Source organism: Pantherophis guttatus, chromosome 8 (genome assembly GCF_059756535.1).
Source record: "Pantherophis guttatus breed Tessera chromosome 8, ASM5975653v1, whole genome shotgun sequence".
Lineage (NCBI taxonomy): Eukaryota > Metazoa > Chordata > Lepidosauria > Squamata > Colubridae > Pantherophis > Pantherophis guttatus.
Genome location: NC_142070.1, coordinates 81849496 through 81873254, shown reverse-complemented (window position 1 = coordinate 81873254; position 23759 = coordinate 81849496). Strand labels below are relative to the sequence as shown.

Here is a 23759-nt window from a genome sequence, read left to right as displayed (position 1 = left end):
ACAACCGCTGCACAATCTCCAGGATCACGTGGTCAAAATCCAGACACTTGGCAACCATCTTGTACTTATGACGGGTTGCAGTGTCCCAAGGTCACACGATCATCTTTTGTGACCTTCTAACAAGAAACATCATCATCATCATCTTCTTCTTTTAATCACCCCATAATCCCTTGCGGGATGGAATCTGGGCCACTGAATGGAGCTAGCACAGTGTTTTAATGGCCGGATGCCCTTCCTGTTGCCAGAGCGGAGTTTTGTCCAGCAGATAATATTCTCACGGTGCCCAGAGAGAGAAATATCTGCCTCTACCTAGGATCGAACTCACAGCCTCCTGATTGTGAGGCGAGAGCTCCACCTCTAGGCCACTGCACCACTCTTCTAACAAGAAACACCTGAGAATGCATTTCTCTGTGTTGATGGGCTGATTTCTGGAATGATCTGGTATGGTTCCACGATCATCTGATCCTTAGGCCAGCTATCAGATCCAGGGGACAAAAATCCAGGCAACCCCCAAATACAGAAAAAAGCTAAACCTTGCTGCCGCTAGGGATCACCCCAATAGATTATTGCAACCAGAACTGATAGTCCTACTGAGATGGTTCCAATAAAAATCCAAATCTAGTGTTCGCGTGGATCTATTGATAGCTAACAATTAGAGGAACAGCGGGATCCCAAAGGAATTCAAGCAGAAATGTCTCTCAGGGATGACCCAGTGGATCATATCCACTGAGAAGTGATCAGATTAGGAAAACTCTTTTAAGATTCTTCCCAACTCACAAAATTATTTATTTATTTATTTTATTAAATTTCTATACCGCCCTACTCCCGAAGGACTCAGGGCGGTGAACAGCCACAAGATAAAACACATAAATACAAAAATTTAAAATAAAATAAAAACGAATTAAATAATTTGGCTGAACAAATTTAAAATACCCCATCATTTAAAAACAAATTAACATTTACATTTAAAAAGGAGAGAAGATTTAGGCCAGGCCAGCTTGATGGAATAGGAAAGTCTTAAGCGTGCGATGGAAGGTGTGCGGATCCGGGATCCTCCGTATCTCCGGGGGGGAGCTCGTTCCAGATCGTAGGTGCCCCCACAGAGAAGGCTTTCCCCCTGGGGGCCGCCAGTCGACATTGTTTGGCCGACGGCACCCGGAGGAGCCCCTCTCTATGAGAGCGTACCGGCCGGTGGGAGGCTATTGGTGGTAGCAGGCGGTCCCGTAGATGAAGGCAAATCTACGCATCCCAGGATAATATTGAAAAATCCAATCTTTGGACCAGAGATTTTGTCTTCCGAGCTCATGCTGGAGCCCATCCTCAAGTAAGTACTCTCTAGCTGACTGTGTGTTGTTGTGTGTGGTAGTTATAGTGCCTGGTTGTGTGTGGCTTTTTAGATGTTGACTGGGGTGTGTTGATGATGGCTGGCTTTAAATCATTGGTTGTCATTTGTTCGTGCTGCCCAGCCCTCATCTTCTAAATAATTGATCAATTGATGGTAAATCAGCACTCCTGTTGACTGACGAGCAGCCTGTTTCCCGGGCTTCAATCACTTCCCTGGCTGTTTTTGTCCCTGCTCGGCCAACAATCTGAGTAGCTGCAAAATAGAATGTGTGTCCTTCTTCATTGAAGTGTGAGGCCACCAATGAGTTTGGGTCTCCTCGTCTTACTGCTCGCTTGTGTTCTTGTAATCTGGTGGTTTAATCCATGCAGGGGATCCAGCAGATTACACTGGAAGTATTTCCCACCTCCAAGCGATCTATACAATGTATATGCAATGCATTCCTTTCAGTGGTGAAATTCAAATTTTTTTTAAGTACCGGTTCTGTGGGCATGGCTTGGTAGTCATGGCAGGGGAAGGATACTGCAAAATCTCCATTCCCACCCCACTCCAGGGGAAGGATACTACAAAATCCCCGTTTCCACCTCACTCCAGGGGAAGGATATTGCAAAATCCCCATTCTCTCCCCACCCCTGGGGGAAAGATATTGCAAAATCTCCATTCCCACCCCACTCCAGAGGAAGGATACTACAAAATCCCCGTTTCCACCTCACTCCAGGGAAAGGATACTGCAAAATCCCCATTCTCTCCCCACTCCTGGGGGAAGGATATTGCAAAATCTCCATTCCCTCCTCACTCCAGGGGAAGGATATTGCAAAATCTCCATTCCCACCCCACTCTGGGGCCAGCCAGAAGTGACATTTGCCGGTTCTCCAAACTACTCAAAATCTCCACCCCTGGTCAAACCCCATTCAGAAGAGAAATTCCGAATGGGGTTTGAGCCTCGATTAATTCCAGAATGCAGCTTAGCTTTTCTTTACCTCTTTTCTATCGGTTCAAATTTAAATTATTCCGTCAATAATGATCCAACTGCCACGTCCCTTTTCATTTGTGAGATGGAGCAGGCTGGGTGAGGGGGGAAAAAAAACCCTAAAACCCAACTTGAGCATATTGCAAAATCAAATCCTAATTATTCAGCGTGTGAGGCTCAAAGCAAAGAGTGATTCAAATCTACCACATACTTCCCACCTACTCTTAAAAATAAAGTAAGAAAACTTGACTGGGTTCTCCCTCACTCCAAAGTCAGATGTCTCCCAAGCTAATGAAGATCAGGCTGTAGTCACACAGGTGATTCTTACGGGTCTCTTCCTCACTGCCAAATGAAGGAGAATCTGGCATTTTCTGATTTTTCTCATTTTTGGTAGGGAAGAAGATATTTGGTGGAATTGGAGAGGGCTATTTTTCTTAGCCTTGTAGACTTTAAAGCAGTTTCCCCGTGATGGAAAGTCATCAAATTAGCCTTATTGGAAAGGATGGACCACAGCAAGCTCAAGTGGAGGACCAAAGAAGGAAGAAACCCATAATATGACTTCTCTTTCCAGCCTTGGGGAGGGTTTAATTAAAATGCAGCAGAAGAGAGAAGAAAAGGGCAGAGGCTTTATATAAGATGCTATGTACAGAGCAATCCAAGCCCGGTGGAGAGATTCCTCTATGAAATGGAAACAAGTAATTTCCAAAAAGGAAAAAGAAAGAAAAGCAAAATGAACCAGGTATTGCCAGAATATCAAAAATCATCCTTGCCGTTAACTGAAACTACCTTTTTAGCCTTAAGAATGCCAAAGCATGTCTACTCTGGACTAATCCAGCATTATTCTGGGATAATGCATAAGCCATGCATTTTTATTTTTATTTTATTTTTGGTTTTGTTTTAAGAAAAGGAATCACATCATTAAGTTAAAGTTAAAACGACACAGCACGCACGCTCGATATAAAAGTAGAAGACTGACGGGTGCCTCCTCCTCTTGCAATGACGAATTAAACTTGGATTTGGAGAGAGAGAGAGAGAGATGGAGTAGGAGAAGGAGAGAGGGAAAGAGGGGGGAGGGAAAGAGGGGGAGAGAGAGATGAGCAGGAGGAGGAGAGAGAGAAAGAGAGAGGGGGGGAGAGAAAGAGAAAGAGATGGAGTAGGAGAAGGAGAGAGGGAAAGAGAGGGGGGAGGGAAAGAGAGAGATAGAGAAAGAGGGAGAGGGAGAGAGGGAGAGAGAGAAATGGAACAGCAGAAGGAGAGAGAGAAAGAGAGAGAGAAAGAGAGGGGGAGAGAAAGAGGTAGAGAGAGATGGAGCAGGAGAAGGAGAGAGAAAGAGAGTGGGGAAAGAGAAGGGAAGGGAAAGAGAGAGAAAGAGAGGGGGAGGGAAAGAGGGAGAGAGAGATGGAGCAGGAGAAGGAGAGAGAGAGAGAGAAAGAGAGAGAGAGAGAAAGAGAGGGGGAGGGAAAGAGGGAGAGAGAGATGGAGCAGGAGAAGGAGAGAGAAAGAGAGGGGGGAAAGAGAAGGGAAGGGAAAGAGAGAGAAAGAGGGGGGGAGGGAAAGAGTCTAGAGAGAAATGGAGCAGCAGAAGGAGGGAGAGAAAGAGAGAGAGAAAGAGAGGGGGAGGGAAAGAGGGAGAGAGAGATGGAGCAGGAGAAGGAGAGAGAGAGAAAGAGAGAGAGAAAGAGAAAAAAGGGGGGAGAGAGAGATGGAGAAAGAGAGAAACAGAGAGAAAGAGGGAAAGAGGGAAAGAGGGAGAGAGAGGGAGGGAGACAGAGGGGGAGAAAGAGGGGGAGAGAGAAATGGAGCAGGAGAAGGAGAGAGAGAAAGAGAGAAAGAGGGAAAGAGGGAGAGGGAGGGAGGGAGAGAAAGAGGGAGAGAGAGAAAGACAATCCAGTTTCCTTTAATAGTGCACTGCACACCTGCAGCTGGTTAATGTGAGTACCATTATTAAGGGAAGTGTAAATTTAGACCGTGTCTCCCGATTTGCAAAGCCCTGTCTAATTCAAGCCCCCCCTCCCCCTCCTCACTACATTTCCAACTCAAAAGAAGACAATGCAAAGCGAGGATGATCGCCCGATTCCTCCCCCCTCCCCACACACAAATTAAACTGAGTTTTGCAGGAGCTGCTGAGATGCCCAGGGATGGATGCCAGGCTTCCTTCGCCCTCAGCCCACCTCCAAGTTGAGGTGCTGCCCACCCACCCACTTACACACACCCCCCCCGCATCCTGCTTCCAAAGCAGCAAAGACACCTTGGGAGGGTGGAAAATCGCGACTAACCTGCCAACTAGATTCCCTTCGCAGCTGTTTGATCCAGTCCTCTTCGAAATCCTTACTCTCCCCCATGGGTGGTCTTTCATCCACAGCAGCTGCAGCCGGAGGAACTTCTTCCACTGGCCGATGCCCTCCTTCAGTCTCTCCGGGAGAAAAGCCTCCTCAGCATCAAGGGCAACTTCGGAGCAATTTGTCATGAAGGAAAGGTCATGCTACAAGACGGCCAGGTGCTGCTGTGTGTGGTATTTTGGGGGGGTGGGGGGTGATGAGAGGTGGGGGGGTGAGTTTGAAATGCACAGTCTGCTTTGGGGGGCGGGGGGGTTGAAGGGAGGGAAGCCAACGAGGAGCACCGAACCCCAAGGATGCTTCCCAACCCATCAGCCGCCAGGTCTGGCTGCAGAGTTCCCCGGGAACAATGCTTTTTATGGCGAGAGCCAGGAGGAGATGCAAAGAGGAGAGGGGAAGGGAGGAGGAGGAGAAGGAGAAGGGAAAAATCCCCCCCCCCTGTCTGCTTTCCTGGTCCAAAATCCTGGAGAATGTGTCTGTGAAGCCGAACTTGAAAGGAGGTGTGTGTGTGTGTATATATATCCAGAAAAATAAATATTGAATCTATAAATAGAGAAACCACTTCTGGAATAGTTCTTTTCACATCTACAGAAAAAGTCAATATAGGAGAGAGCTGAATATAGAAAAGTCAGTTCTCATCACCCAGCAGAGAAATTAAGAGTAGGTATTTGGGGCAAATTGGGAGGGGGGAGCAGGGAGAGAGAGAGAGAGAGATAGAGAGATGCTAGATGGACGGAGGGATGGATGGATGGATGGGTAGGTAGGTAGCTAGATAGATAGATGATAGAGAGAGAGAGATGATGGATGGATGGATGGATGGATGGATGGATGGATGGATGGATGGATGGATGGATGGGTAGGTAAGTAGATAGATACTGTAGATGATAGAGAGAGAGATGATAGATAGATGGATGGATGGATGGATGGATGGATGGATGGATGGATGGATGGGTAGGTAGGTAGGTAGATAGATAATAGAGAGAGAGATGATAGATGGATGGATGGATGGATGGATGGATGGATGGATGGATGGATGGATGGGTGGGTAGGTAGGTGGGTGGATAGGTAGGTAGGTAGGTAGGTAGGTAGGTAGGTAGATGATAGAGAGAGATGATAGATAGATAGATAGATAGATAGATAGATAGATAGATAGATAGATAGATAGATACTGTAGATGATAGATGATAGACAGACAGACGGACGGACGGATGGATGGATGGGTAAGTAGGTAGATAGATGATAGAGAGAGAGGATAGATAGATAGATAGATAGATAGATAGATAGATAGATAGATAGATAGACAGACAGACAGACAGACAGACAGACAGACAGACAGACAGACAGACAGACGTATTATGCTCAGGTAGGCAATTGCCCAAATGTTCACCATTCCAGAAATTTTCCTAAGCAACTCTCAGTGTAAGAATTAGCTTCAGTGCAGCCAGCACCCCCAATGGTAACGGCACAAGAGGGCAACCACTCAAAACATCTCGTTCAATTTAAAATTGATATATATTTTAGAAGTTTGTCAAGCAGATCTAGTTTGTATGATGGGCAGATGGAAGGCATACAAAAGCATCAAAGACTCTTATATAGCGCTGACATTTGGGATATATGTGTATATATATATATATCCCAAATGTCAGCGCTATATACAGGAAAGGGTGAAACATTTTAAACAGAGGCCATTTCAGAGGCCATAGTGCTACATGCCATACGTGGTCCTCGGCTTACGACAGTTCATTTAGTGACCTTGAAAAGTTACAACGACTGTGACTTACGACTGCTGCTCGCATTTATAGTGTGAATTTAGTGCCAATCTTAAAGCTTCTTGAAAAAAAAAATACCCAAATTTATCCCGCTGAAATCTGGGACATGATATTTATACATTTTTTTTTTTTTTTTAAATCCAGCTAAATTCAACCACATGGTGAGCTAATATAGGAAGGGAAAAGAGGAAGAAAGTACACTGGCCCAGTCTGAGGTACATTGCCAAGTTCATGAGATTTAAAAAAAAACAAAAACAAATAAATTGATGATCTGCCATTTATAAGGATGTTGCAATGCCTTCTTCTATCTTCAGAGTTTACACTTGGTGTTTCTTTTGTTTTTTTAAAAAAGTTTTTTATTAATAATACAATTAAAAACATCGGACACGGTGTGACTTTTCCGGTTTAGACATTTCCGTCAAGTTTTACCTTGCAATAAATACAGTTCCTTTTTGCTATACAAATATATACCATCTATCACATTGGAATTGAAGTTACATACCTGGAAATCGCCAATGCTGGAAAGCATTGATTGAATGCTAAGGTTGCATATTAGATTATGCAATGTACAATGCAATTAGATAAGACCATGTACATTCTGAAAAAAAAACGAGTGAACTTCAGATACTTGTAACTGTATGGCCCATTGAAGAATATTCATGATCTGTAGCACCTTGGCAGACATCTACACTCAGTGGTAAAGCTGCACTCAACTCTAGAGTACTTGTTGGAGAACAGCAAGACAGAGCTGGGAGGGCAGAATTAAACGCATCATCAGTTTAGCATCCTTGTGTGTCCACAAAGTGCTCCAACTCTTTCTGAGTTCCGTTGACCCTCATCTGGTGCCAATGTTGAACTTTTGTTGACAGATTCGTGGGAAAAAAAACTTCTATACTACCACCTTATGAATGGCCCTGATCCTATGCGCCTGACAGTACTGTGTTTTTACTAAACTAGGCTCACTAAATAAAAGAAACAAAACGGGGTTTATGAGAATCAATTTCTGCAATTATTCAAATGTATGATTTGGCGGACTTTATTTCTCTTTCCATTTAATTATCAGGGTGTGGCTATGTGTTTGTATCTCATCCAACAACAGGATTTTGCAGATGGAGTAAGACGGCAAACATTTATTGGCAAAAAAACAGAGTACTTTTTTTACACATTCAAAGGTTAGAATTATTTTTGGAATGTGAGAACCCAAAGCAAAAGATATTTTTTAAAAAATATTTTAAAAGTATTGCTAAAAATCAAGTTTAAGTCTAGTTAGAGATTTTATACATCACTCAAATAGATGCATGCATACCTCTGCAGAAATAGAGATGCTCAACAGTTGTTTTCTATAATTATGTAAAGCATATGCAGAATACATTTGCGTTGTCATGAAAAAACCGTTAAGAAGCTCATATCGAAATGGTGAGAAAAGGAGAATGAACTTCAGTGGTCCATTCTAAAGATATTTTTTGATGATGGCACACAGGTGAACGTTGCCAGGCTCTCTAAAGTTGGAAGTTCAAAAGTTAGCATCTCAAAATATGATGTAACAATCTCAACCCTTCGTTTAATCTGAAGATACCCTTTGCTAATGATAGCTTGTTGGTGAGCCTGTCTGGTGCAATTAAATCTAAGCCCAAACCCAAGGGTGTGGTTAAGGAACCAGGTTAGAAATTGGGAGGCAGTGAATTCTAGTCCTGCCTTAGACCTGAAAGCTGGCTGGGTGACTTTGGGCCAATCACCAGGAGACGGCGAGTTCTAGTTCTGCCTTAGCCTTGAAAGCTAGCTCGGTGACTTTGAGCCAATCACCAATATGGTCCATCCTACCTACCTACCTACCTTCCTTCCTTCCTTCCTTCCTTCCTTCCTAACTTCCTAACTTCCTTCCATCCTAACTTCCTTCTCTTTCATCTTTCTTCCTCCCTCCCTCCCTCCCTAACTTCCTTCCATCCTAACTTCCTTCTCTTTCATCTTCCTCCCTCTTTCTCTCTCTCTCTACCTTCCTAATTTCCTTCTCTTTCATCTTCCTTCCTCCCTCCCTCCCTTCCTAACTTCCTAACTTCCTTCCTTCTTAAATTCCCTTTCTATCATCATCCTTTCTCTCTTCCTTCCTTCCTAACTTCTTTCATCTTCCTTCCTTCTTCCATCTATCCATCCATCCATCCATCCATCCATCCACCCATCCACCCACCCATCCACCCATCTATAATTTGTCCTTTCGTCTTGATTCTGCCCTGCCTACAATGTCTAAGCTTCTCTCTGAATTCCACACTTCTACTTCCCAACGGTGATTCCTTTGAGCATGAAGTCTGAAGTTCTTAACAGATTGGATATACATGCTTGTTATTTTTACTAGGAAAGAAAATTACAAATGACTGGTGAATAAAGCAGGCCATGGTTTTTATATAAATCGCTATTGAGTGTTATAAAATGTCAGAAAATATCAAATCAGGAGGAAAAGAAATCAATAAATACCCTTTGAGTTAAATGAGTGAATATTCTACCCGCCTTGTAAATTAAAACTCATGTTTGCCTTCCCATCTCAGTATTAAAAAAAAATCCAATATATGTGTCTTATGGTCACAGAATCTGGCCATAAAATATGATATTCACGGTTCCATATTGTTCCCACAGCAAATAATTAAAATATATTTAAATTTATATTTATTTATTAAAATGTGGAAATTATGAGTCTTCTTCTGCATGCAGAAGAGAAGAATGTGGTGAAAATGTTGAGGTTCACCTTCAAAACAGTTCCTTCACCTAGTAGAAAATGATTATGTCTGCATGTCTACGGAGATTCTCAGTCATCCAGTCATGGTTCTCCCAAAAGTGCTTTTTCTAAGAGGCGACCGGACTTTCTTTGAAGATGTTTCACTTCTCATCCAAGAAGCTTCTTTAGCTCTGAGTGGAAGATTTATATTCCTTGCAGATAGCTGGTCATTTGCATCCTTTTAGAGAGTCCTTGAGGCCACTTGGAGGCTTGTCCAAGGATCCAAGCTGAACCTCAACAGCTCTCTTTTCTCTCTCTCTTCTAGGCACGTCAAACCACACTTTTCTATATATGTTCAGAAGCTGGTTTATTTAGCGATGGTCCCACATTCTCATCAAAAAATTGGCTACCTTAGTTCTAAAACTCTGCAAAGTTCACACTTGATACTTACGTGGGATTTTTTAAAAAAACGTATGCTTTGCTGAATGGGATTGCACCCTAAATTGACGCATCAGGCCTTTGGACCAAAGACCTCCATTTAACCAAGGATTGTTGTGACCCCGACTCCCAAGCCTGTCCTAACAGAGGAAGAGGACTCAGAAGGTGATGGGGAGGAACTGACAAGGCCTACCTCTCCAGGACCCTCCTCTCTGGCAATGCCTCAGGTTCCATCCGAAGGCCAGGAGGAACAGCCTGGGATGTGCCAGGAGGAAAGCATATCGGAACAACAACAGATAGGGAGCGAGGTTGATGAATCCTGGCTTGATCCCAGGCAGCGTCGGAGGGAGAAGCGTGCGCAGCAACAAAAGAGGCGTGGGAGGGCCAGAGATTGAGCTGAGTCACGGAGCCACACCCCACAAGGAATAAAAGTGGGTGTGATTGCTCTTCAGGCTTTGTGATGGTCAAAGTTAAAAACCGGAGAGTCATATCGCGTTACCTGGAATCTGGCTTGTATATATTTGGATTGGACCTTGGCTAACTCTTGCTTCGTGGATTACTTTTTGCTACTGAACCGGACTGAGGATAAACTCTCTCTTGCTTACTGTGAGTGAAAACTGACTTGGCAGGCATGTCACAGTTTACTGCCGAAACTCTTATCTGCAAAGGTTTCTAGTCTGATTGCTTAATAAAAACTTGGCAGGCGTGCCTGGTGGTGTGTTTGCCTGTGTGGGGAAGGGGGACAGAACAAGGATGTGCGTTTCATACATTACGGAATGTGAAACAGAAATCAAATGGGCAAGACGTAACTTGGCGACATCCATGTGAAGGGGAGAAAAAAACAACAACCAATCAGGCTGTCATGAAGAAAGATGTTTTGTTTAGCGACGAGAGAAGCCCGGGAGAAAATGTGATAGCAGGTTTTGATAAGCTGACAAGAGTGTCGTAGAGAAGGCGAAGACCTGTTCCTTGTGAAATAATGGATTTCCCAATTGCCTGTTGCAGAAAACTTCCTAGCGATGAGAGCGATTTGACAGAAGAACCAATTACCTAGAAACTCGTGGGCTTCTCTTCGCCAGGTATAGTCCAGCAGGCGCTCGCTTGAAGATGATTTAAATTAGATTCCTGCCCTGAGCATGGGGTTGGATTCGAGAGCCTAAATAGCCCCTTTTTCCATTCTGTGATTTATGAAATTATACTCATACAGCCTCCCGTGATCCTCAATTACTCACTTGCAAGAGAAGCGGCTGGCATCTCCACCTCTGTTGCTTTGGAGAGCCACGTGGATTAATCCTTCTCTTTCTCTCAGTTTAGGCTGGAGTGTGTTTACAACACACTTACAAACAGTTCATTTAGTGACCATTCGACATTACAACGTCCCTGAAAAAAAGTGACTTACGACCATTTCTCACACGTATGACCGTTGCGGCATTCCAAAGGTACAGTTTTAAGCGGGTTACTCGCTTAACGACTGCAAGTGATTCACTTAACCCTGGTGAAAAAGAAATGGGGGAATTGTACAATGTCTCGCTTGGCAACAAAAATTGGAGGCTCAATTTTGGCCCTAAATCCAGAACGTCCTGTATTTGTAGACATGATAAAGGGATAGAATAGAAATAAAATAGATTTCTGAGCCACAAGTTCTCCTTCCTTCATTATCTTGAGCCAGGGGAGAGATTAAGAGTTTTTCTATCGAGGCACCTGGTCTACCCCAGCATGTGGGAGGGAGCAAACTGCATCCCTTTCGCCTTTCAGGTCCAATCCAGGAGCCCTCAAGCAGTCGCATTCACGACAAACCGTTTTATACCAAATTTATATGCAGGCAGCCCAAGTTCGAATCCAAGTAAGGGTATGGCTAGCTGATGAGAACTAAATAGCTTGAAATATATCTATACTAGCCTCCCTTTATTTCTTTATAAGCGAAATATAAATTTGATATAAAACTGTTTGTCGTGAATGCGACTGCTTGAGGGCTCCTGGATTGGAGCTGAAAGGCAAAAGGGATGCTAGATGCTCCCTCCCACATGCTGGGGTAGACCAGGTGTCTCGATAGAAAAAAAACACACACATACACACATATATATAAATAATAAAGTCCTCCCATCGTCTATAATAGCGATAACAACCTCAACCAATAAAAACATTCTTTTTTATTGGGATATATTTTCATAAATATGGTGCTTTTGCATTAAAGGTCCTCGTATTGATTCGTAAACAAATCTTGTCTATCACCAGCTGCAATGCAAATATCACATTGTTTTGCCTCCCTTAAATCATCCGTGACCCGCTTAGATCAAATGTCAAGTTTTATCTATTCAAGCTATTCGAGGAGGCTTCCCTAAATGCAAGCAGATCTTCTCACGTGCAAACAAAATTAACTTTATTTTTCTATGATCAGATTTTGCAGATAACGTTGATTAGCATAACTGGCTAGTTGTGCAGAATAATTCCATGTCGCCCATGGCTAATAAAGGGTTAGTACCTGAGCAAATCTATTTATGCTTTTTAGCAATAATAAAGGTAAAGGTAAAGGTTCCCCTCGCACATGTGTGCTAGTCGTTCCCGACTCTAGGGGGCGGTGCTCATCTCCGTTTCAAAGCCGAAGAGCCAGCGCTGTCCGAAGACGTCTCCGTGGTCATGTGGCCGGCATGACTCAACGCCAAAGGCGCACGGAACGCTGTTACCTTCCCACCAAAGGTAGTCCCTATTTTTCTACTTGCCTTTTTTACCTGCTTTCGAACTGCTAGGTTGGCAGAAGCTGGGACAAGTCACGGGAGCTCACCCCGTTACGCGGCACTAGGGATTCGAACCGCTGAACTGCCGACCTTCCGATCGACAAGCTCAGCGTCTTAGCCCCTGAGCCTCCACGTCCCTTTTTAGCAACAATGCCAGTCTCAAACATATTCTTAATCAACCCTCCAAAAATATTAAATAGGAACCATAACTTACTTAGGTTGCTGTAGCAAAACAAAACAACCTATTCTATGAACCATCGTAGCATTTATTTTAATGAACTTCGAAGTGTCCGAAAGCATCCCCGTGGGCGACTCTTACAACAACCATGTAAGGTAGATCAAGGCCGCCGTTGTTTCCCAGGAAGAGAGATGCAGGCAGAGAAGGACACTGCAACCCATTTCACAGCAAAGAGGAAGAGCGTTTTTTGGCCAGTACCCTGCATTAAATCAGCAACGCCCACGGAAGCAGATCCTTTGAGGCAACCGGGAGTTCCTACTCTCAGTCCCTGTGTTCTGACCCCAAACACGACAAAACCTCTGAAGTTAACTCAAAGTTTCCTTTAAGCCCTGGCAAAAAATTTCTCTCTCAATGTTGGCTAACAAGTCCGTCCATCCAGAAGATTAATAGTTGCCTGCCACACCTATTCATCTCTGCTCCCTGCCTTTGATCCCCAGAGCCAGGGTGGGGATTTGCCAGCAGCGGTGGCTTTTCTGTCCCAAGGACCGGCCCATAGATTTCCACTGCTCTCCTCTCCTCTGCCTTCTGTGCATCCGTGCATCAGGCACTGGACCCAGCTGTTCCTCCTCTTCCTCATCAGCCACCTCCAGACCTGAGGGCTGTTGACTCTCCATCTGAGGGCTGATGGGTGGCCCAGGCTCCCTCCCTCCCTCCCTCCCTCCCTCCCTCTCTCTCTCTTTCTCTGCCAGCTCCATTCCCTCTTCCCTCTCGGAGCTCTCACGTTGCCTTGATGGTGACCCTGATTCCCACGCCCCCTCCTCCTCCTCCTCTGATTCGGCTGCTGGAGGGGGCGGTGGCCGATAGGCCACAACACTCTGTGACCCAGATAATTCAATCCCGTCATTTCTTATTAGCCTGGGCAGTGGGAAAAGTAATCGAATATCGTGGTGGGCTCAATGATTAGATCTGAAATAACTTCCTTGCCAGAGAAATAACTTTCTCGGAGCATCATCGCCAAAATTCACAAGAGGTTGTAGACCGGACTGTTTATGCAGGAAGATGCATCCCACGGATGATTAAATTACTCCCGAGCAAGACGTCCAGAGGTCAGAGGAAAAGATCGATCGAAGGAAAGTAGGACAAAAGAACTTGTCTAACTAACAGCACCTCAGATTTCTGCACTCTCTGTATTTTAGAGCCCAGGTGGATGTCCTGGACTGCACAGGTAAGCCCTCCAGTTGCAACCATTCGTTTATTGACGGTTCAGACTTACAACACCACTGAAAAAAAGCGACTCTGGGCTGTTTTTCACACTTATGACCCCTGCAGCATCCCCATGGTCATGTGATCAGAATTCAAACACTTGGCAACTGACATGTACTTATGACGGTTGCAGTGTCTCGGGGTCAGGTGTTCCCCTTTTGCGTCCTCCTGACAAGCAAAGTCCATGGGGGAGCCAGATTCACTTAACAATGGAGTTATTAACTTAACAACTGCAGTGATTCGCTTAACGACTGATGCAAGCAGTGTCATAAAATGGGGCAAGACTCACTTAATAACTGTCTCACTTAACGAGAGATTTTGGGCTCATTTGTGGTCGTAAGTGGAGGACTACCTGTATAAGATGACTTCTCTTCTGACAGATGGAGCTCAATGTGAAGTCCTTTAACGCTTTCTGAACTTGGTTGTTGCGTTTCAGACATTTCATTACCCAACTAGTTGACAACATCATCCGTGACGGCGCGTGTGAGTTTTGCTCCCTGTTTACATACATCATTTATTTATTTATTTATTTATTTATTTATTTATTGTGATTTATATGCCGCCTTTCTCCCTAGGGACTCAAGGCGGCTTACAAAAAGACAACTTCAATACAAATCACAATACAATACCAAATTAAAATCAGTAACCCAATTAAAAACGATTTAAAATTATATCAGTGTACCCCCAAACGGATCAGTTTAATTGGCGGAAGAGCCACGTCTTCAGCTCGCGACGGAAGGAAAGAAGGTCATATATCTACACGCCATAAAAAAAGAGACAATATAAAATCTAAGAAGGAAAGAGAAAAGATCAGGATATATCCTCTCCAGCAATCAACATCCAGATAAGCAGGGATTGAAACCAGACAAATAATCAAGTGGAAAACAATGGCCTAATAATCGAGGAACTGCCAAAGAGAACAATCACACCTCACCAACACTGGCAGGCTAAACTGCTGTACCTAAACAGAGAGCAAACCCCACACTCAATCCCAATTTAGCATCAAAGGACTGGAAGGGACCTTGGAGGTCCTCTAGTCCAGCCCGTTGGTGAAGGCAGGAGACCTAGCTGAGCCAAGCTCAGAGAAACACCAAGGACTCCACATTCCTTCTCTTCATTCAGATGCCAAGCAGTGGTTTCCCCTCTTGCAACTTTTGCATATTCCTTGCATATATAAATACCTGGCATCTTTGGTCGGATTGTTTGTTTGTTTGTTTTTGAGTGACATTTAATCACCTCGTTTTCGCTCCCTTTATCCTCTGCCTAGACTTAAAAAGCTAATGAATATTTTTATTCCCATTATCAGTGCAAAAACAGCCCCGAACTTCCAAATACCTTGAGCGGAATTCCTCACAAATCACGAGCAAGAAACGTTCCGCTGTAGCTCCCTATCTTAAGCAATTATTAACTTTGTAAATTTGTTGGTTCAGGCTCAGAATATTGAGCGCGGGCATTTCCGGCGGGGCCTCCAACTCCGCTACAGCTTCAGAGCAGGGTTTTTTTTTTTCTTCCTCGGCTCACCTTTTGCAACCTAGGAAGCATTCCCTCTTGGAGATGACGCCGGCTGCGTGGAATGATATCCTCTGGGGGACCTCTAGTCCTCCCACCTGTGGGACTTCTTGCAAACCGCTAAAGACTGGCTCTTCTCCTACTTCTGGGGTTGACCCCGGCCACCGTCACCTTACCCCCCACCAAGCCACGCCCACAAAATAAGCCACGCCCACAGAACCGGTAGTAAAAAAATTTAGAGCCCACCCCTGCCTGGAGGCCAAAGGATTATAAGTCAATTAATGGCTGCGATATCCACTTGACAGGGATATTTAATATTCCTAGACCGGGATGCCCTCGCCACGGTCACTCACGCCCTTGTTACCTCTAGGTTGGACTACTGTAACACCCTCTACATGGGGCTGCCCTTGGGATGTGTCCGGAGGCTTCAGCTAGTCCAAAATGCAGCCGCGCGGGTAGTTACGGGGGTGTGTAGATACTCCCGTGTAACACCTCTCCTGCGTGAGCTGCACTGGCTACCGGTGGCACTCCGGATACGTTTCAAGGTGCTGGTGCTCACCTATAAAGCCCTTCATGGCTTAGGCCCGGGGTACTTGCAGGACCATCTCCAGCCGTTCTCCCATCGTCCCGTGCGCTCTCACAGAGTCGGCCTCCTCAGGGTGCCGTCGGCCAAACAATGTCGGCTGACGACCCCCAGGGGGAGGGCGTTCTCTGTGGGAGCCCCGACCCTCTGGAATGGATTGCCCACCGAGCTCAGAACAGCCCCCGACCTTCTTTCCTTCTGTCGCGAGCTGAAGACGTGGCTCTTCCGTCAACTCAACTGATCCGTTTGGGGATAATTTTATAATTTTATGTTATAATTTTAAATCGTTTTTTAATTGGGTTACTGATTTTAATTTGGTATTGTATTGTGATTTGTACTGAAGTTGTCATTTTGTAAGCCGCCTTGAGTCCCTAGGGAGAAAGGCGTCATATAAATCGCAATCAATCAATCAATCAATCAATCAATCAATAAATAAATAAATAAATAAATAAAAATTTGACTCTGGGAAAAACCTTCTCTTGGCCCATCTGAAAATGCTTTCCTTTTGTTCTCCTTCCTTTTGCCAACAACCAGCCCTTTCCTCCGGCTTCCCAAACAATATTTACCCTGGATTGATGGCTCTCATTAGAGCGTGTCGCGGCTTCTCAAATTGGACTATTTGTGACTTCTGCACTCATCCCTGATCTCTAAAAAGCACATTATTGGGTGCTTAAGATGCAAACAAGTCGGCTGAAAAAAATAAGGGTTCTTCCCTCTGGTGGGGAAGGAAGGGAAGAATTAATGGTTGGTGGAGATAAAGGAAGTATAAACAGCCTTTTGACCACTTGTTATAATGGGGGTTTACATTAGTTAGGAAATTAATTGCTTTCCCCCCTCCCCTTTTTACCCCATGTACACACACCTGAATTTAAAGATTTTTTTTTTAAAAAAAGAAATTAAAAAGCATAGTAGCCATTCTGCCTATGATAAAGCAATACAATAAAACCCATTCCTCTTTTACAAGAAAAATTTTAAAAAAATTGGAGAGAACGAACATTCCCCATAATGCGTTTTTTGAATTCAGGATACCTTTTTAATGAGGTTTCACCATACAATAAATAACATTAATGAGACGGCGTATGGCCCATATAATATATTTTCCTAATATAACTTTAGATTTGCTCCCGTTGTTGGAAAAAAAACCAGCCGTCACCAGATAGACCTTCCAATAGCACATTAAAAAAAAAAAAAACCAAGTGCACAATTAAACATAAATGAATTCAGTAATTTAATGGCATTATTGTTGTTTGCGGGGGGGCAGTGGACGGGTGGAAAATTCAGAAGAAAAGTAATTATGGCTTTTTAAAATCGGTAAATAATAAACCGCTGAGGAAATGAGATAATATTTAAGCAACCATCCTTGTGGCTAAGATTGAAGAAAAGGAAACATTTATTCTTTGGTAAATTTTGTGCTGGTAATGAGATGCATTTGTTGTTGTTGTTCTTTTTAAGGAGTAAAAAATCCAATAGTGTCTACAGATAAGTAGCTCCCATTAATTTGCATAAAACCTGCATTTTTGGGTGGTAAACTACAGAATGACCACAAAATAAACCCCATCCAAGAAGAAGTTGCTATACCATTTGGGCTGGAGTCTAACCTGTATACATTTAGAAATAAAATCAATTATTGAAAATTCGATCCAAGATTTATGCACATTTTTTTCATATTATTCAATTTATTTATTTTTTTTATTTTATTTTGTCAAGCATATATAAGATTACAGATAAAAGTATAAACATAATTGTGAATACATGAAATGTATAAACTTGATTATGAATACATGAGTTGGTTACGAATAAAAGGAGACATTAGGACAGGGATGGTAGATCACATTGATGCGCTTATGCACGCTCCTTATTAATTGTATTAATATTTATTAAGAATATATTATTATTATTATTAATTTTATTAATTGTATATTATTATTATAACTATGATTATAATATTAATAATTATATAGTAATATATTATTATTATTTATTAATAATTATTAATAATGAAATAATTTCATTATTCAATTATGAACATTCTATGAATATCTATGTCTAGATACACGTCTAAAAGACACACCTTAAAAAAAAAACCTGATCAACATTTCACGTTTGCGATTTAAAATAAACTATAGGATTAAAAAACAAAGCACTTTTTTTAAAGAAAAAAGTAATTTCTTAGCTTCCTGCAGTTATGATGTACTTGCAAAGTACATCATACATTCCTAAATACTATTACATATTTTTTTTCTTTCTCCTTTTTATAAAATGATTATTAATTCCGAAGTTATGTGATACTATTAAGGGTGTGATGGCTCAGTGGTTAAAAATGCTGAACAGCCCGGGTTCGAGACCCGGGTTCTGTGAGATGGGGTGAGCTCCCGGTCCTTGCTGCCAATCTCGCAGTTCGAAATGAGAGTAGATAAATAGGTACCACTTCGATGGGAGGATAACAGCGTTCTGTGAGCCTTTGGCATATAGCCTTGCTGGTCACATGACTATGGAAATTGTCTTCGGACAATGCTGGCTCCCTTGGCCAAAAAACGGAGATGAGCACCATTCCTTAGTTTTCAGAGTTTAACAGAGTCAGAAGGGACCTTGTAGGTCATCTAGTCCAACCCCCTGTCCAAGCAGGAGACCCTACACCATTTCTGACAGAGGGCAGTCCAGTCTCTTCTTGAAAGCCTCCAGGGATGAAGCTCCCACAACTTCCGAAGACAACTTACGTTCCATCAGTTGATTTTTCTCACTGTCAGCAAATTCCTCCTTATTTCCAAGTTGAATCTCTCCTTGTTCAGTTTCCATCCATTGTTCCTTGTCCGGCCTTCAGGTTCCTTGGAAAATAGCTTGACCCCCTTCTCCTCTCTGGGGCAGCCCCTCAAATATTGGAAGATGCTCTCCTGTCTCCCCTGGTCCTTCTCTTCACTAGACTAGTCCTTCATAGGTTTTAGCCTCCAGTTCCCTCATCATTTTGGGGAGCGGTTACAAATGGGAGTCCATCCAGCCCATAGTATAGTCAACCCTGTCTTAAAAACATTAAGTCGGACACAACAGGGAAACCTTTCCCTTCCATTTACATTTTTCATCCTGCCTTGCATATTTCTTTCCTCCTAAAATGTTTTAAAAATATATGACTGTTGTGAGCAGTAGAAGGTCAGGCACTGTTAATCCTGAACAAACCTGCAGTCTTAAGAAACAATATTTAGAGACCATAGAAAACTACATAGAAAACTACTACAGCCCCTCCGTTGCAGCATCTAGATTCAATTCCTGTAATTTCTAAGGAACGACAGACCTCAGATTTTATCTCTAGGAAAGATAAAAGAAAAAAAAATATCTGTCTGAAAACTCAGCAAACTGTTGCCTGCCAGCATAAGAAATATCAGATTAGATGCTCTAATGTGGAATAAAGCTTTTTTTTCCCTCCCCTCTTTTTGCTTTTTGGAGGAGTGCGTCTATATTTTTCGTGACAATTTTCGAGATCTCTGTTCGAGTTAAGAGTCACGTAAGAGAAACTCCATCATGTTCCTTTACACTTAGGATAAATACGAATAAGCCATGCTTTCAAGCATGCTTAATTAAGGCTAGTTGAAAGATGCACATCTGCATGCATCTTCCTTCCTGCTCTTGTATTGAAGCATGTGGAGTAGCAGAAGAATGAATATCTATGGAGGTTCTCCATCATCCAGGTCACAGTTGTCCCAAAGGTGATTTTTCAAGAGGCAACTGGACTTTCTGGTTTTTTCTTTGAAGACCTTTCGCTGCTCATCCAAGAAGCTTCTTCAGCTCTGACTGGATGGTGGGGAAGGGAAGGATTGATACTCCTTGCAGACAGCTGGCCATTTGCATCCTTTTGGAGGTTCATCTGTGTCCTCAGGGTGCTTTTTTCAAGAAGCAATTGGACTTACTTATTTTTCCTTGAAGACATTTCGCCTCTCATCCCAGAAGCTTCTTCAGCTCTGACTGGATGGTGGGGAAGGGAAGGATTGATACTCCTTGCAGACAGCTGGTCATTTGCATCCTTTTTAGAGAGTCGTTGAGGTCACTCGGAGGTTTATAAAAGATTGAAGGGATATAAATCCTTCCGTTCCCCACCATCCAGTCAGAGCTGAAGAAGCTTCTGGGATGAGAAGCAAAACATCTTCAAAGAAAAAACCAGAAAATCCAGTTGCCTCATGGAAAAAAACAAAAACAAACACTTTTGGAAGAATACTGAATAGTTTGCTTTGTTTTCCTTTCCCTCCAGTAACAAAAGGCATCACATTTGGGAATCTGTATCTGTTTGATATCTTGGGAAAGGGTCTATCCATAAATATCCAGAAGAGTCCAGGGGTGAGAATGAATTTGAACTGGCATCTTGAATTGGCATCATAGTTTTTTGTTTTTTTCCCCTGTGCCATCCCTCTGCTAAACACCACAGCACTATCTTATGCTTAAAAGATATTTATACAGTAGTGGCCAAAATTGTGGAAAAGTGTATTTTTGAGGTTTGATGGCTAATGACACCACTTTTTTGGGAGGAGTTTCAAGAGAATCCTATTCCACTGCTGGAATGGCCTGGGAATAGCCCAGACCTTCACCCAATTGGAAATCTATGGAGACGACTAAAGGAACTTGTTAGTCAGAACTTGCAATAAAACCCAGTTAATAGAAGCCATCATTCAATCTTGGTTTCACATGAGAACAGCTGCAGAACTCAAAGACTTGGTTCCCTCCATGGGAAGACATTGTAAGACTGGAATTCATGCTGAAGGTTACCCAACGAAGTATTCACTGACATGGGGATCATTTTTGTATATCTCGTTTTTTCTACGTGTTTCACTTTTCTTCTTTATCCTGTAACTGCTATTCTAATAGCAAATGCTTCCTAAAAGTTATTGCATGACATTCTTGATGAAATTATCTTTCCATTGATTTTTAATTTTACGGTACTACTCCAAAAAAACAGTGGTGTTATTAGCTAGTTTTAGAAAATACACTTTTCCCAAAAGGTTTCGGCCACTATTGTAGTAAGGCTGTATTACTATTACCTTTCTCACCTTCCCCTAATACATTCTCCTATCTCTTGTCGCTCGTATCTCATGATGTATGGTTGTAATTATGATTTATGAACTATGACTTTGCTGTTTTTATGTGCACTGGGAGCTTAGGCACCAGAGACAAATTCCTTGTCCGTCCAATCACACTTAGCCAATAAAGAATATTTTATTCCCAGTCCGAACTCTTAACCCTACCCTCTCAATAAATGGAGGCTAGCAGTGACCCTCAGAATACAGTTGGACCTTTGGAAGTTCAAGGGCTAAAGCACTGAGTGCTAAAGTATGAAAGACTAGTTCCAGTTACAATTTGTTGTGGCCCACCAGTGGCCTGCGCGGATCGTGGCTGATCCCGACGACAAGGAGGCTGGTGTGGTGTCACGCCAGCAGCCTGCGCAGCCAGCGCTCACGTCGGACAGCGAGGAGGCTGGAGAGGATGTGGTGCCAGAGGCAGAGACTCAGCCAGGGCCTCCAGAACCTCCAGAGGCTCCTTCAAGTGGAGAGAGCGAAGTGGAGGAGCCTCTCCTCAATGCTCGGGCACGCAGGGCTGCCAAAAGGCAGGAGTGGCTACTCAGGAGGAGGAGGTCTCCTCAAGAGTAAGGCTTGAGGATAATTGGCCACACCCTTAGCCTATTTAAGTCGCACGCCGTTAGTAAGTTTCTTGCTGGAAACAACTTGTAATTATCATCAGAGCATTTTTGGAAAAGTCTTATCGTATCTTGTTTTCTGGGCTGGTTGCCAACCTTTGCCGGACTTTTGGTTTATTCTTGCTACTTAATAAATTTGATAAGGACCGTTGGTGTGAGTCAATATCCTCAGGAATCCGGAGCTGGGGCAGAGCACAATTATGCAATTTTGTTTGATGTGTTTTTGTACAAATAAAAATGTTGCAATGTAGAACTTCACAACCGGAGAAATCATAAATGGATCGTGTCCAATGGAGATTCTCCATCATCCAGGTCAGGATTGTCCCAAAGGTGCTTTATGAAAAGGCACCTGGACTTTGTTTTCTCCTTGAAGACGTTTCGCTTCGCATCTGAGAAGCTTCTTCAGTTCATCAGAACATCTTCAAGGAAAAATAAATTTACAAGTTTGTTTAGAGACCGTTCGAAGTTACAATGGCACTGAAAAAAAGTGATTTAGGACCATTTTTCACCCTCACGACCACTGCAGCATCCCCATGGTCACGTAATCTTGGCAACTGACTCGTATTTATGACAGTTGAAGTGTCCCGGGCAAGGGTGAAATCCAGCAGGTTCTGACAGGTTCTGGAGAACCGGTAGCGGAAATTTTGAGTAGTTCAGAGAACTGGCAAATACCACCTCTGGCTGGCCCCAGAGTGGGGTGGGAATGGAGATTTTGCAATATCCTTCCCCCAGGACCGGGGAGGGAATGCGGATTTCGCAGTATCCTTCCGCCAGGACTGGGGTGGGAATGGAGATTTTGCAGTACCCTTCCCCCAAGAATGGGGAGGAAATAGGGATTTTGCAATATCCTTCTCCTGGAGTGGGGAGGGAATGGGGATTTTGCAGTATCCTTCCCCCAGGAGTGGGGAGGGAATGGAAATTTTGCAGTATCCTTCCCCTGCCACGCCCACCAAGCCACACCACGCCCACCAAGCCACGCCCACAGAACCGGTAGTTAAAAAATTTGAATTCCACCACTGCTCCGGGGGTCACGTGATGCCTTTTTGCAACCTTCTGACAAGCAAAGTCAAGGGGGGGGAGCCAGATTCACTGAACCAACTGGGTTCCTCACTTAACGACAGCACCGATTCTCTTAACAAATACAGCAAGGAAGCTCGTAAAATGGGGCCAAACTCACTTAACAACCGTCTCACTTTAGCCACAGACATTTCGGGCTCAATTGTGGCTGTAGCAGAGGTCGTATTCAGCCGGTTTGATTGAACCAGTAGCAGTGAGGACAATTAACCAGTGGAACAGATGTTGTCTTCAGAAGTTCTGGGTGCTCCGTGGCTGGAGGTTTATAAGACGAGTCTAGACTTGTCTGAAATGGTACAGGGTCTTCTGTTTCAGCAAAGGGTTGGACTAGAAGACCTCCAAGGTCCCTTCCAGCTCTATTCTGATTGAATAAGAAAAGGTTGAACTCAATGCCATTGAAAAGAAGAAAAGAAAGAAAGAGGGAGCATTATTATAATTCAATCCAAAGAAATGCAGAGTGCGGGTGCCTCCCAGATGCCTCTGACTGGATTAATTATCAATCTAATATGAGTACTTTCCCGTTGCAAAGTAATACACATAATTGGCTTCAGCAGATGGCTACTTTTTATGTGCAAAGTCTAATTTCTTTCCTCTTCGTTAATACCCCAGCTTGAAATTCAAATGCATACGAAGAACATTCCTTCTTAAATTATCCACCGTCTTCCTCAATGGGAGAGAGAAGCAGAGTTTCCATCATGACGCTTGGGAAGAATTGCAAGTCATGTGAGAAGCAGCCATTCGGGGGGTAGAGCCGAGATTGCGCAATCTCCCAGGACCCTTCGCAGATGTCCCGAAAACAGTGGCCTAGGGGTGGAGCTCTGGCCTCACAATCAGGAGGCTGTGAGTTCGATCCTAGGTAGAGGCCGATATTTCTCTCTCTAGGCACAATGAGGATATATCTGCTGAACAAAACTCCTCATTTGCAACAGGAAGGGCAGGTGGCCAGTAAATACTCAGCTTCATTCAGTTGCCCAGACTCCACTCTGCAAGGGATTATGGGGTCATTAAAAGAAGATTTCCATCACTAAGAACACCCCTAGGAATTATGCAGCACCCAAACTCAAGACGAGTCTCAGAAAGCCAGGCTCACTTAATATTAAAAATAAACAAGTCCGGAATGATAAAGGATCTCTTCTTTGAGCAAGGGGTTGGACTAGAACACCTCCAAGGTTCCTTCCTAT

At 43.5% G+C, this 23759-nt stretch overlaps 1 protein-coding gene across 2 annotated transcripts in view; it reads right to left on the bottom strand.

The window, feature by feature from the left end:
* The window catches only part of PPARGC1A (PPARG coactivator 1 alpha), a 523380-nt gene that overhangs the window by 299582 nt on the left and 200039 nt on the right, over positions 1 to 23759 (bottom strand). The window contains exon 1 of one of the 2 annotated variants that reach the window (XM_060688913.2): positions 4589 to 4683. The exons of the other annotated variant lie outside the window; for it this stretch is intronic. Within the exon in view, the coding sequence (XP_060544896.2) occupies positions 4589 to 4654 (66 nt within the window). The 5' untranslated portion in view covers positions 4655 to 4683. Of the gene's footprint in view, positions 1 to 4588; positions 4684 to 23759 lie in introns of those variants that run through there. 2 annotated transcript variants of the gene reach the window in all.